Below are 15,129 nucleotides of genomic sequence, written 5' to 3'. Positions count from 1 at the left end.
TCACCACTTATCAAGGCCCGGAAGCCACTCAGGGATAAGCGTTATTGCAAGTACATTACATTAGTGTGGAGATTTGATGAAGTGTTTACTTAAGGGGGAGGTTCATTAGGAATTTGTTAACATTGGACTTGAAGACATCCAAGTTGTAGTCCGGTGGAAAGCAGGCAGACGGAACAGAGTTCCACAGGCGTGCAGTTCTAAGAAAGATATAGAGTGGGGGAAATTTTTCACAGTGGATTCAGCTAGACGGGTGTTGTTGCGGGTTGAGCATGATCGAGGAAGCGTCTCCTGTACTTCGGTTGTTTGGCCGCTCGTTTTCGTCAGTGAAGGGGATGACGTGCATCTCTGGTAGACTTTGTGTTCTCTACTCGGAAACTTCTCATTTCACATTTCAAATTGTGCTTTATGGCTTTTTGCCATCAACCGGGGCTTTTCCCTCGGTACCAACAGAGTTTAGACCATTGTTAAAATGGCTTCTTCCTTGTTGACTGGGTATGTCTCTGGTCCTATGCAATTCTGGGAGGTCCACCCTCTCAGACTTTGCCTCATCCCTTTTAGAAGGTGTCAGTTTATTGCTAATCCCCTACCGGGTGCGCCAAGGGGCTTTCCATGCATATTTTGCAGGCTTCTCATGTGCTGGCTTTTCAAATCTCATTTCTTAGACCCTTGTGTCACATCTTGTCACCGTCGGAGAGAGAACAACAACTTCATACATTAGTCCACGCGTCATAGGTTGTTACTTAAAACATTCATGACCCACATCATTTATTTTTTTGCCTTTCGTTTCGATTTGTTTTTGCATGAATTCTTTTTAGAATAATAATCAATCAATGTAATCGATACAATTACATTATGGTTGTGTTGTATCGGCAAAGGGCCTTCGTGATAATTTATTACGTACAATAAAGACATTTCCTTGATGAATATTCGCGTACCTATTGCCCATCCGCATGTACGGTGTACGGCACAATCACGTTGACACACCGGTTCTCGCCAGATCACCGAAGTTAAGCAACGTTGAGCCTGGCCAGTACCAGATGGGTGACCATTTGGGAAGGCTACGTGCTGTATGTACCTTCTGGCAAGGTTGGGCGTGGGGCCAGCACCCTCACCGAGTTAACAGAACTCCTTGCTACAAAAACATCTACAAAAAGTTGATGCTTATGCCCCTCCAGGGGCTCAAGGGCTACGGGGGGGTATTTCCCATCTTGTTTAGAGGGGAAGTTAAGTACACATGCGCGTGTGTCGCTATCTACCACCTCAACGGCAGACCCTTTTTGTCTTTTTAAAATTATTATTGTTCCTGTTTCTAATTTGGGAGATTATACATTTATTCCGTTGAGCTTCGGGTTAAAAAGATTTGGAAAGAGTTTTTAAATAATGTGAAAACGTGTTATCCTTTTATTTCATCACACACACACACACACACACACACAGCCTCTGCTGTCAAACTTGACATAGTTATATGGAATAAGTCAGAGAGAGTTGCAACCTTGGTTGAAGTGAGTGTCCCTAATGATGGAGGTCTGAACAGAGCTGAAAAAGAGATATAGACCAAATATCAAGGTCTCATGTATGATATGAAAAGAAACTGTAATCTTAGGGAGATATCAATCATACCAGTTATTATAGGTGCTACAGAGTTTATGAAGAAGTACCTGAAGTCCTACCTAACTAATATTCCCAAAAAGAGATACGGACAATTGCACTTAAGGGAACAGCGAGAATACTAAAAAGAGCTCTCGGTTGGTTTCAATAAAAAGCGGGGCAATGTTGACAGCTGGTTTGGCTGCCCCATACCCAGCATTACAAACTTCAAAGAAAGAAAATGAAAAAAAACAAAAAAACATTAACACACAGACAGACACACAGACACACTCAGATAGATAGACACACAGAGACAGACACATGCCACACAGAAACACACACAGACACACCACACAAACAGACACACACAGAAGTACACACAGGCACACACAGGCACACACAAACACACACAGACACACAAAAGCACACACGCACAGACACTCACACAGACGCACCAAAGTACACACACAGACACACAGGCACGCGCAGACAAACATAGACTTACACACAGACACACACAGGCACACACATTACACACACATTAACACACACATTAACACACACATCACACACACATTGACACACACATTAACACACACACGCACACGATAACTTTCTTACTCTATCAGACTTTTCAGCTCTTTTCATGTAGTTCTCTATCTTTAATCTTATTTCGTTGTTCTTTCTTACCAGGATTTTTCCAAAGATAAGACCTAATTTTTTAAACTAAAATATTAAAACGTTGATCAGTTACGAACACGAGAATCGTACCGTTAAAATGAGCGACCTTTTGTACTCCAGAATTTATTTTTCTACATAGTACACCGCTATTCTAAATACGAGGGCCATGCAATAAGTAATGCCCCTGACCCACTTCCAGTTGTCCGATCTAGCTGAAATTTTGCATGTGCAATGATTTATATATCTACGGGTTATGTGGCAAATTACAGCTCTGAACTAAGTGTGATTTCTGTTTTACAGGTGTTTGAACTGAGTCAGGTGTTAAATGGAGTCTGTTGAATGTCGAGCAGTGATCCGGTTTTTGTATTTGAAAGGACGCACACCACAGGAGACTTTCGATAAAATGAAAGAAACTTATGGTAATAATGCCCCATCATATGACCTTGTAGAACGCTGGCATCGTGAATTCAAACATGACTGGAAGTTTGTGGAAACATTTCCCAGATCTGGTCGCCCCCCCCCTCCTTCTGCCATTGATGAGGCATCTGTCCGTCAAGTTGAGGCTGCCATTTTGGAAGATCGGCACATTACTATTCGCCAAATAGCTCAAGATGTCAAGATTAGTACAGGGTCTATGGAAACTATCATTCATGACCATTTGCATGTGCATAAGGTGTCTGCCAGATGGATTCCCAGGTTGCTCACACCATTCCAGAAGCGAGAATGCGGCGAGTGCTCGAGGATTAATTTGGAGATGTGCCAAGAAGATGAGTAAAAGTTTTTCAAAAGACCGCTTACACAGGATGAAACCTGTGTTCATCACTATGATCCAGAGAGCAAAGCGCAGTCAATGCAGTGGAAGCACTTGGACTCACCACCTCCAAAGAAGGCAAGCGTGCAGCCCTCTGCTGGCAAGGTCATGCTCACAGTGTTCTGGGACCAGGACGGAGTAGTGATGACAGATTTCCTGGCAAAGGGTACCACAATTACAGGAGCCTATTATGCTTCACTTTTGAGGAAATTAAGGGAAGCTATCAAAATCAAGAGGCGAGGTAAGATCAGCAAAGGTGCCCTCCTCCTGCAGGACAACGCTCCGGTCCACAACTCGTATGTCGCCAGATCAGAAGCACGGGTGTGTGGTTATGAAATCCTTCCCTATCCTCCCTACTCTCCTGACTTTGCACCCTTTGACTTTCACCTCTTCCAGCCATGAAGTTGTTTTTGAAAGGAAAGCGTTTCCCAGATGATGCAGCCTTGATTTCTGAAGTCACGTCGTGGTTGGAGGACCCTTCTGGGTTGTTCTCCAAAAACGGTCTCCAGAGCTGCATCAAACGATGGGAGAAATGCATAACTCTGGGTGGTTTCTATGTAGAGAAAGACTAATAACTGCGCCAAGTTTCGTTGCTCTATTATAATGGGAAGTGGGTCAGGGGCACTACTTATTGCACGCCCCTCGTACACTTTTGCCAACGATGAACGAGAGCATTTGGTACTTCGATCGTAAAAGTTTGGAGCGCGTTTTGTCATCCACATTTCTGAAATCGATAAACCCATCTCCTAACCGTGCTGACAGCAACTGCATCGGCTTCGTTTGTAAACGTCCATGACTGTTGATCGGTTCAATTTTTTTCTGCATCAATGACGCATCTTGGCTTCTGTCGCACGTTAATGACAGGGATTGCTCTGTTAGAGTCTCACACCGTCAATATCTGCAAAAGAGACACGAAGCTTTCAGATTTTTAATGCGTAAGTGCAGCCATGGCAATGCAATTTGCAATATCATCTGATCTATTCGGGAGGAAGAAAAAATAATACGTATTACTTTGGGAACGCCCTTCTGCAGTTTATCTCTTATAACTACTATATTTTCTCTTTGTCTGTTTGTTTGCCCGTCTGCCCATTTCACTTTTCTCAGAAATTTCTGAGCCAATCTGGCTGAAATTTTCTATGGACCTTTAAGATAAGGTCCAGAGAACTAAGTATCATGGTATCCGTTAGATGCACAGTTAGGGATTACTATGGATTAATATTTCATTCAAAATATAGATATAAAGTTAAACATATTTATTTAAAATTTTGCCTATTTTGAACAGGCTAAAAAGTCTAGCTTGCTATTGATATTCTTATCTATCTATCTATCTATCTATCTATCTATCTATCTATCTATCTATCTATTTACGAGGAGTAGATTTATTGCCTGAAGTTACCTAAGGGAGTGTCGACGGGACTATACAACTATATCTTATTTACATTCAGAATACAAATTGTTTTTGTTAGATGGAAAATTCATTAAAAAAAAAAAATTTCTTGCAAAGTAACAATTCCTGACATTACCCCCTCCTTTACTAGGGCCCTTCACTGATAAATAAATGCCGACAGGTACTATGAAGGCATATTTTGCATGGAACGATAGGACAATACAAGAAATTGAAAAGAATGTTTCATACTCCAATAATTTGATGGTCATCAAAATCAGTGAAATCGATCATTTTTCAATGAAGTCTATTAATTGTTTGCTCTAGTTGAGGACCCATCTCCCGTGCACCGGGAGAAAACTTCACATGGCTCCCCGCAGTGACTTAGTCTACATTGCATTGTAGACTAGAATATATTGTGGACTAAACATATTGAATTAAAATTTACTTTGATTTTAACTTCCTCACGTGGTGGTGGTGGTGGTGGGGAGGCTAGTACATAGGGGTAATATCATATATTATACCCACCTTTGTGAGGGAGGTTTGTTTATTGCCTGTCGAATAAGGCTCCCTCACTCGCGCGGGAGTGCCGAAGTAAAAAAGAAGGTATTATTGAAAATCAAATATGATGTGAAAGTTTTGTATATAAGTTGGATGTATAAAACCAGTATTCGGCAAAATACAAAACAAAAGAAGCCAATCCTTTTTCAATTCGGTTACCTGTGATAATACATATCCGGTTGCAAGATCATTTTACACATAACAGTCGGTCAACTCGTTTAGGTTAGTGGTTCATTGTTGAATATAAGTCACGTCTTTTAATAATAATAATAAAAAAATAAATGAGCACAAAAAGGAGAGTGGTATTAACGTATACGTAATTTGACCGCTTACACATTTTATGGGCAATAATTGACGCCGTCTGGAATGAAAGTGTCTCGTCTCTCACGCTAATTATGTACGTATAATATATTTATATTAGAGTTATTTATATTAACATTTATTCATATAGACACATAAAAAGTCCGGTACATTGGCATGACAAGGTTTAGATATGTAGTTATTAATAACTAAGATCTCTTCAGGCTAAAAGTCTGTCTTTTCATTGAGGTAAAGACAACGTTTCGCCTGAAGAGACCTTAGTTATTAAGAACTACAGATCGAAACATTGTCATGTAGTGAAGCTTGTACAAGACTGTATAAATAATTATATATATATATATATATATATATATATATATATATATAGTAATTTATAAAATATATATGGCGATTAAGCTACACTGAATATTCTGCGTTTCATCCACTGTAGGATTCGTCAGGCTTATAAAGAAGCAACCACAGAATTCGCGCATAAGCCTGACGAATCCTACAGTGGATGAAACGCAGAATATCCAGTGTAGCTTAATCGCCATATATATTTTATAAATTACTAACTAGCTCTACCTACGTATTGAGCACTTTTGAAGTAAATACTTAAAGTTTACGCATAAATCTATACTTCCGTATATTAAACTTATGTAAGTAAATGAAGTATATATATATATATATATATATATATATATATATATATATATATATATATATATATATACGATTTTCCTTTTTCTTTTCTTCGTCTTATATATATATATATATATATATATATATATATATATATATATATATATATATATATATAAGACGAAGAAAAGAAAAAGGAAAATCGTATAGAAAATTGTCCATTAAAAAGGAACAGATATATTGGGAAGGAAAGACTTTTAAAAACGTCCAGAAGGAACAAATTAGTTATTTATTTTTTTCCGCTTATCTGGTGTGATAGTTACTCAACTGAAAATTAACTGCCTACTGCTCAACTTACGCGATGTTCCTTAAAAGACATATCACAATTTTGTTTGTGACGAGGAAATCGATCACTTTAATATTTTGTCCCAAATGCTTTTTTGTTTGATTTTAGTTTTTTGACATATCCGCCTTTTGAGATTTTTTTTATATCGACTCTACTCAGCAAAACGTTTTGAAGAATAAAAATGAAACAAAGAAACAAGTTAAAAGTTATCCCCCCTGGCAAGAAACCATTGGTGCAGCTAGAAAAAAAAATTCATTTTAGTATTTTATCAAAACTCATTTTCTGTGTCTAATATTTAAAAATTTTTCTCTCGAAGAAATATTTTAATTGTAGTCAGCAGCGACGTGCAGAGGTTTGGTGATACTCTTCATGATTTTAACTTTTTGATTCTATATTCAATAGGCTCAAGTATAACACCTTGTATTGGGAAATATTGTGAAAAATGGAGATAGTTTGACTATGGCAGTCATTTTTATCGATTCAACGCCAAACCACAAATAATAAATTGAGTAGTCATTCAAGTTCTACACCTTAAAGTTTGAATGTTCGATAATTTTTCAAAATGGCGAAATGATAGTCCTATATGGCGAACTCTCCACTGGCTGTCGTAACAGAAGGGCACCGAAGAAAAGATATAAAAACTCTCTGAAGAAGTCCTTCGGTGACTGCCACATTGACCACGTCCAGTGGTCTGCTCTCGCTGCTGACCGTGTTACCTGGCGACGTACTGTCCACCAGGCTGTCGCCTCCTTTGAGATCTCCCGCACAGAGAATCTGCGGGAGAAGCGCTGCATGGGAAAGATTCAGGAAGCTTCAGCAGACACACCTGACGTGACTTTTGACTGCAGCCGTCGTGGCCAAACCTGCGTGTCCCGCATCGGGCTCGTCAGCCACAAGCGTGCCTTCAGTCGACGTGGAAAACCTCCTTCATAGAATCTTCGTCAGCGAAGTTCTGCCAAGTATATATATATATATATATATATATATATATATATATATATACTTTGAAATATTGAAATGAATTAGATTACAGGTTGGTGAATCTGATTGTTCTTAGTCTTATAGAATACAAGGAAATATTCATATAAGACAATCCCAGTCAAATAAAATTGCTCAATATACTAGACAGAGCAAATAAAGATTCTTGTTTATATGTTTAAATTACATTTAAAAGGATAAATTAAAAAAAAAAATCAAAATTTATTGCTTGAATCAAAGAATACAAAGTTTAAATTCATGTCCTTAACCCATGGGTGTTCAACGTAAGCACATCTACTTAGCAAAATTATTGTTGACCAATATTATTATTTTTTTTGCTAGAAATTTTTCTCTGAGGAGATATACTTACATTGAAAACTCATGGGTTAAGAACATTAATTTAAACTTTACATTCTTTGATCCAAGCAATAAATTTGGAATTTTATTTGAAAATTGATCCTTTTAAATGAAATTTAAATATATAAACTAGGATCCACACACACACACACACACACACACACACACACACACACACACACACACACACACACACACACACACACACACACACACACACTCTCTCTCTCTCTCTCTCTCTCTCCCTCCCTCATACACACAGACACTCGCTCCCTCACACACATACATACTCTCTCTCCCTCACACACACACACACTCGCTCACACACACACACACAGACACACAGACACACACACGTGTGTGTGTGTGTGTGTGTGTGTGTCTGTGTGTATTCCGAATGGTTTAAATGCATAATATGAAAGACATAAAGGAAGAATAAATTCCTATTTAATGAGTTAATTTTTGAGTAAGAAACTCAACCTTTCACAATTCAAACTTGTTACATAATAAAAATAATAGGAATAATTAGCATGTATAATAATTTTAAAAGTATTTTCATCACAAAGTTCATATAAACCAATTCGTTGCTATTGTTCATCCAGTTAAATCCATTTGCATACTTTTGCCCGATCTATTGACCTACAATTGCCGATTGACCTAGATCGTTAATTGACCTAGGTGATTAATTGGCGTGGATCGTAAACTATTTCATTCATTCCAGTCTGCAATAGAACCGTTTAGAATAAATGTGTTAAATGTTGGATTTTAATTCCTGTTTTATGAGATGCGATGAATAAAATATATGCGATGGAGTTTGAAACTAAATTTATGAAACCGCTTTAAACCGAGTTTTCGTATGATGAACACCAAAATCGAAACAGATTTGAAAAACAAAAAACAAAACAAACAAAAAAAAAAACTTGATTTAGTAGCTTTCGCTCTCTAGGCTGCTCGTAGTGTTGTTTTCAAGAAAGCTAAAAATGTACGCGCTTCGAGTTGAACGAACAGCTTATTTTCGGATGAGTAACACATAAAAAAAAAAAAACAGAAGAGAGACATAAGGAGATTGACACACCAGGTATCGTTAAATTGCCGAAGTTAAGAAACGTTGAGCCTGGTCAGTACAAGATAGGTGACCATTTGGGAATATAAAGTGTTGTATGGAGGGTGACATCGACAACTCCTTGCAAGAGCAGCAAAAACCTAACATCGTCATCTCTCCTAACGGATATATACGTGCGACTGAGGACAGCTTGTGAATTTCATACTCCCATGAAACTTCCTCCTTTGGAGGAGGCCGGTGCAAACCGCCTAGTACGCTTTGGAACGGCATGGGGTGCAGAAAAAAAAACAGATTAGGGCTATTTTTCTGCCTATCTGGTATGATAGTTACTCATCTGAAAATCAACTGTCCATTTCTCAGCTTACGTGATTCCCTTAAAACATATTACAATTATGTCTGTGATGACCAAATTGATCACTTTAGTATTTTGACCAAAATGTTTTTTTTTTGTGTTTGTATTATTTGAATTTTTCGGACTACTATTCACATCGTAGGTGTTATTCACACAACGTTTCAGCCGATGTAACACCGACCTTCTTCCAGTCTATCCTGTCGAACTGTTGAGCTCGGGAATCTTTCTGTCGAACTCGGGAATCCGCACGGAATTTAGAACGGAACATTTATTTAAATCTACGGAAGTAGCACGCTCTTGTTTGTCAGTCACGACTTGGTAGAAGTCCTAATTAATTCGCAATTCTATTTTGAGTGTTGCCAGCACTGATGATTGAACCTTTAACCACCAGAAAAGTGGAACTTTCAATTGAATTTGCCAAGTACTTTATCCACTACATCATAGGCCGTCGTAGTAAATTTTTGGAGCCTTAAACATATTTTTGTTTTGAGAAGTACGTTCTTACTAAAGTGCTGAATTTTTCAGATGACGGGTGATTGTTTATATTACTTGTATTGATCGGATTATTGATCTCATATTGAGTGTTATTTATGCAACGTTTTGGTCGGATTGGCCTTCGACCATTCTCAGGCACGTTAGTTGTTGTTTGAAAAAAAAAAAAAAAAAAGAGAAAAGTTACTGGTTCCGTAAATATTTTCGTATTGTTCTTAAACGACAACCTACATGCATGAGGACGATCGAATGTCAATCCGACCGAAGCGTTACACAAATAACACTCAAGATGAGAACAATAGTCCAATCAATGTAAGTAATACGTTCTTATGTTTATGTATATATATTATTTACTACTACAGATTATTACGTAGTAACTCGACCGAAACGTAGTGCGATTAACACTTAAGATGAGAAAAGTAGCCCGAAGAATACAAATAATGCGCAAAAGATTTAATAAGAAATTTTCATCAACAATTCTTAATCACATGCGGAGAAAATGGTCGGCGGGAAAAATAATTTTAGATTGTGAATATTCATATTCCCCATTCTACTCCAAGGCAATTTTCCCAGCTTTGAGGAAAGAAACCCCAAATTGCTAATAATAATGTTAATGTTTGTATAAATAAACATACTATATATATATATATATATATATATATATATATATATATATATATATATATATATATATATATATATTTTGTTTTAACAAAATCAAGACAACAAAAATTGGATCGATCGCAGCAAGTAGTGTATTTTCATTGTTCGTTACAATTGTTTCGCGACTATTCGGACAATTTCAAACCTTATATCGTTGGGAAATAATCACAAGAACGGCCTGCCTTCAGACGTGGGAAAAATACTTTTTAATGAACAATATGGAATTTCCTTTTAAGGAGAACTATGTGATAAAAAAGTTACCTACATTTATTCCTTCGGAGTTTTTTTTTTCCGTTTTCCGTTTGTTATGGATTTTTTTATATCTAAGTATTTTCGTATCTATATTTTAAAAAGTTTCAATAGATTATTCATTTATTCTTGCAACCAATTACCTGTGTTCACTTAATTTAGGTTATTATTATTTTTCTCTAAGTTATTTATGTAAACACACACACACACATACATACACATACGCAACTTGACAGAGCAACGAATATCTGAGAACATGAACTAGCACTAATAACATCAAACAGAAATATGACCGTGTTCTATGACAAAGACATACAGGCGGGCAGATACATAAAAGACAAGGCCATCAAACCAGATATTGTAATATGGAACAAGCCTGAAAGAACTGCACTCATTGTCGATGTCACAGTCCCAAATGATTTTGGCCTTAATAGAGCCGAACGGGAAAAATAACAAAATGTCAGGATCTACAAAAATGATCTAAAAACCACATGGTCTTTGAAAGAAATAAACATTATACCGGTTGTGATAGGAGCAACTGGTTTAATAAAAAAGAACCTTCAGAAATACTTAGAAGCAATCCCTGGAAGACCAAACTGTAACGAAATACAGATAGCAGCCATAAAGGGAACATTATCTATTCTTAAAAGAGCCCTCGGATATAAATTTAAATCATAACAGAATCAAGTGTTAGCTCCAGGAGGGATCCCCTTGATATCTTAAAACTTACTGAAGTTAAAATAAAAAATAGATGTATATATATATATATATATATATATATATATATATATGTATATATATATATGTGTGTGTGTGTGTGTGTGTGTGTGTGTGTGTTTACTATTACATAAAATGTACTTTGTGTATGCTAATTTGTTTCCTATGGACTTCGGAACGGCTGGGCCGATTTTTATGAAATTTAAAACAAATGTACTTCATGTATCTGGATATTTGGTAGAGTTCTTAGACAGGTTTTGTGTCGGAATACCTTCGATAAGTATCGAGGTATCGATAATCAGAAATATCCGATGAAAGAAGTATAAGGCGATTTTGACTAAAGTGAACACCTTATACAGCGTAACATCACGATTGAATTTGAGAAGTTTTATTACCACACAAACAGAAAATCTCAGCATATAAAACCAACAGTAGGTTCTTTGATATGACAGGGGTGCGTTCAAAATTAATGTTTCTGTTAAGAGCTCAATTGAACCATGATTTTGCATTTTAAACTTTAATTCAACCCGTTATCTGTAAAAATAATTTTATAGAATCAACAGTACAGTGTAGACTACAATGTATTTTCGGCTAAGTCACTGCGCTTCCTACAGGTGCACTGACTGCGATGGGTCCCCAACAAGAGCAGGCAATCAATCGATTTCTTTGAAAAAGTGGTCGATTTCATCGATTTGAATGACAATAAAAATATGAGAGTGTGAAACATTTGTTAATCATCATTCAATCCCGGGCAAAGTCGAGTTTCCCGGCTAGACGATATGGAAATTAAGTTTTTGTAGCTATTAAATAAAGATGGAGGGGTTGTAGACATGATTTGGAGATTTCAAACAGAAAGCATAAAATGAGTTGAATAAAACATGAAATTGTAAAGACAAAACTCAAGCGACCCCCCCCAAAAAACCCCCAAAAACCAAAAAAGAAAAAAAACAAAACAAAAAAACAAAACAAAAAAAAAAAAAACGAAAACGAAAAAGAGAGAAACGAAACGTGGATTGTCTGCCGCGAATCACGCATCCTTCGTTGTGAAATATCAGTAGGAAATTCGTCTGAATCACTTGTGTGAACATTTGCGCAGCTCAGTGACATTTTTGTCTCCTCATTAGCCTCAATTGGTCGCTTATACAGATCAGACCAAACAAGGACGATGAGGATGAAAAGCAGAGGTCATGGGTCACCGTCGTCAAATATAGCGCGCATATGAGGTCACTTTTAAACTCTACCTCAACAAATACCGCCCATCTGATTAAACAAGATCTCTCTATGTTGTCTCATGGAAATTTGTCGACTTCCCTTTTCTTCTTCTTCTTCTTCTTCTTCTTCTTCTTCTTTTTCTTCTTCTCCTTCTTCTCTTTTTTTGTTGGTTTTCGGATGCGTCAAAAAGGAGGAAGGAAAAGGATAGAATCATATCGGAAGGAAAAATAAGGAGGGCGGACATTTTTAATGTGGGAGATAATACGTCCAGGATAGAGAACTGGAGGGAGGGTGGAGAAGGGGAGGCGTCATAAGGGGTGAGTGAGTGGATGGGTGATATATTCGGCAAATGTTAACGATATGCTGAAATATCGTAAATGTTAAATAAATAGATGTTAAATGTAAAGCGATTAAAGACTCGCTTTGTTTATAAACGAACTGAGACATGATAATAAGCGTTATGACGAGGCGACACAACCGCACGTTGTTTTGTAGGCGAAAGACTTTCAATTATAACTCCTCTTATCTATATCTTGTGACGAAGAAACACTTTTAAGAAAAGACAGCACGGATTCGTCACTTATATGTAACGGTTTTATGTCGGAGGACTAAGAACTCCATCCCCCCATGTGGCGTAAGGTAAGAGTTAATAACATAATTACTAGGGGCGATTAATCGGAATCGAAATCGGGAATCGGAAAAAATCAGAACTTTTTGGAATTTCGGAATCGTTATTTTGCGCATATTTCCCGATGACAAAAACGATTCTTTTATCAGTCTTTTATTTTTACTTGATTTTGTTTAAAACAAAATCTAACGCTGGTGTTAGTTAGTAATGTTTAGAAAAAAAAAATATTTATTGATTTTGAACAACCAGTAAAACTTAAAATGTATAGATCATCCCTAACGAATGTATTTTTTAGTTTGAGAAAATATTTTCACATTAAGCATGTGTTTTTTTTTTTCGGTCATCAGCAAAAAAAAAAAAAAAAAAAAAAAAAAGAAAAAAAGAAAAAATGTCATGTTTACAGTTAAATATTTAGCGATTTACAAAGAATCGGAATCGGTAATTGTATCGGAATCGGGAATTTAGTACGGAGGAATCGGTAATTGTATCGGAATCGGGGAAAATATCAGAATCATCCCATCACTAATAATTACAGATTTGATCAACGAGTCCTTAGAATAAAACACATGTATCAATGATTGAGTTTATGTTTCAGATTTTTTTTGAGATGAGGATTGATAATTTGTATTATTTTCATTGTTCGAACTACTATTCTCATCTTGAATTTTATTCTCACAATGTTTCAGCCGACGTAAACATCTGACCCTTTCCAATCGTGTATTATCGAACTCGGGAATCTTTCTATCGAACTCGGGAATTTCGAACAGAAACCTTTATTTAATCCACGGGGGTAACTTGTTCTTGTTCCGTCAGTCACGCCTGGGTAGAATTCTTAGTGGATCTTGGGTTTGCTTTCGGCATCCTTGTAACTCTCGCTTCTCCCATTTTGTCCTTTAGTCCTCACCTTCCATGAGCGATGTTTCTGACAAAGGGAGAAGAATTGCTGTTTTCTGGGGTAAAATCTATCCATCTAACAGTTATTGCTATTTTTGATTTTATCAATAACTCCTTAGTTGCTTCATGCCTTGTCTAGAGCGATTTCCATAAAAAGAAAATGTATTCTTAGTATCACCCACATAGCGGATTGGATCTTCAACCTCTAGAAAATTGTCACTTAGAACTGATTATAACTAAGCACTTTATCCGTTGCACCACGGACCAAAGCGTTGTAAGAATAACAGTTATAAGAATTTATATTTTGGATTATTTGGATTATTCGAACTACTTAGCTCATCTGGGATATTATTTGCACAAGGTTTCAGCCGATGTATCCTTCGCCCCTTTTCATGTGTATTTCGTCGAACTCGGATACATTTGGGCCAAACTCGGGAATCTGTACGGAATTTCAAGTGGAACCCGTTATTTAATCCACGAGGCTAACTTGTTCTCGTTCCGTCAGCCATGACCGAGTAAAAGTCATAAGTAATTTGTAATTGTATTCTTAGTATCGCCCGCAGTAAGGATCGAACCTTCAACCCGTAGAAGACTATCACGCAGAACTGATTATCACTTAATACCTTATCCGTTATGCCATGGGTCCTTGCGGAAAGATTCCGGATTTCGACAATATACGGCTAAATAAGAACGGAGGTTACATCGGCCGAAACGTTGTGAGAATGACATCCAATGTGAAAAGAGTGGTTTGAATAATCCAAATAATACAAAATAAAGCTGAGTTAATCGATGTTTGTCTACAAAAGGCGCTTTTCTAAATGTATTTTAATGACACTAAATACACGGTCAAATATTGCTTAGTTTTAAGATTGAGTTATGTTTAAAATATATTAATCTTAATTAGTCATAATTCGTCATTTATTCACAAATCACTCTTTTCTCACTCAACTATGTATCTCTCTCTTTAGCCGCCGGCCTTAACTCTCAATAGGTTGAATCGGCTTTCTTCCAAATGAGGAAGTTTCTAGGGAATATCAAGTTCACAATCAGTCCCCAGTCGTATGTTTATCCCAACCAGGGGCGATGACAACGTTATGGGTTTGAAGTCCTTGCTGGTGCATATGCCACTAGTCTCTCTCTCTTCTAGACAGGGTTAAAAAAAGAGTGACCAACCTTATGGGTCCTAAACTATCAACTAAACTCCAACCTCTG

The 15,129-nt window shown here is 36.9% G+C and overlaps 1 protein-coding gene across 6 annotated transcripts in view; it reads left to right on the top strand.

Annotated features, from left to right (window-relative positions):
* The window catches only part of LOC145246680 (uncharacterized), a 225,955-nt gene that overhangs the window by 52,728 nt on the left and 158,098 nt on the right, over positions 1-15,129 (top strand). The window contains exon 1 of one of the 6 annotated variants that reach the window (XM_080108401.1): positions 12,736-13,034. The exons of 4 other annotated variants lie outside the window; for them this stretch is intronic. In XM_080108401.1, the coding sequence (XP_079964527.1) occupies positions 13,023-13,034 (12 nt within the window). In that variant the 5' untranslated portion in view covers positions 12,736-13,022. Of the gene's footprint in view, positions 1-12,735; positions 13,035-15,129 lie in introns of those variants that run through there. One more of the 6 variants, XM_080108397.1, reaches the window with a different exon arrangement.

This window comes from Euprymna scolopes, chromosome 24 (assembly GCF_053919585.1).
Source record: "Euprymna scolopes isolate OS-2025 chromosome 24, ASM5391958v1, whole genome shotgun sequence".
Taxonomy (NCBI): Eukaryota; Metazoa; Mollusca; class Cephalopoda; order Sepiida; family Sepiolidae; genus Euprymna; species Euprymna scolopes.
The sequence above is the reverse complement of the archived record's forward strand: the minus strand, read 5'-3'. Positions and strand labels throughout refer to the sequence as shown.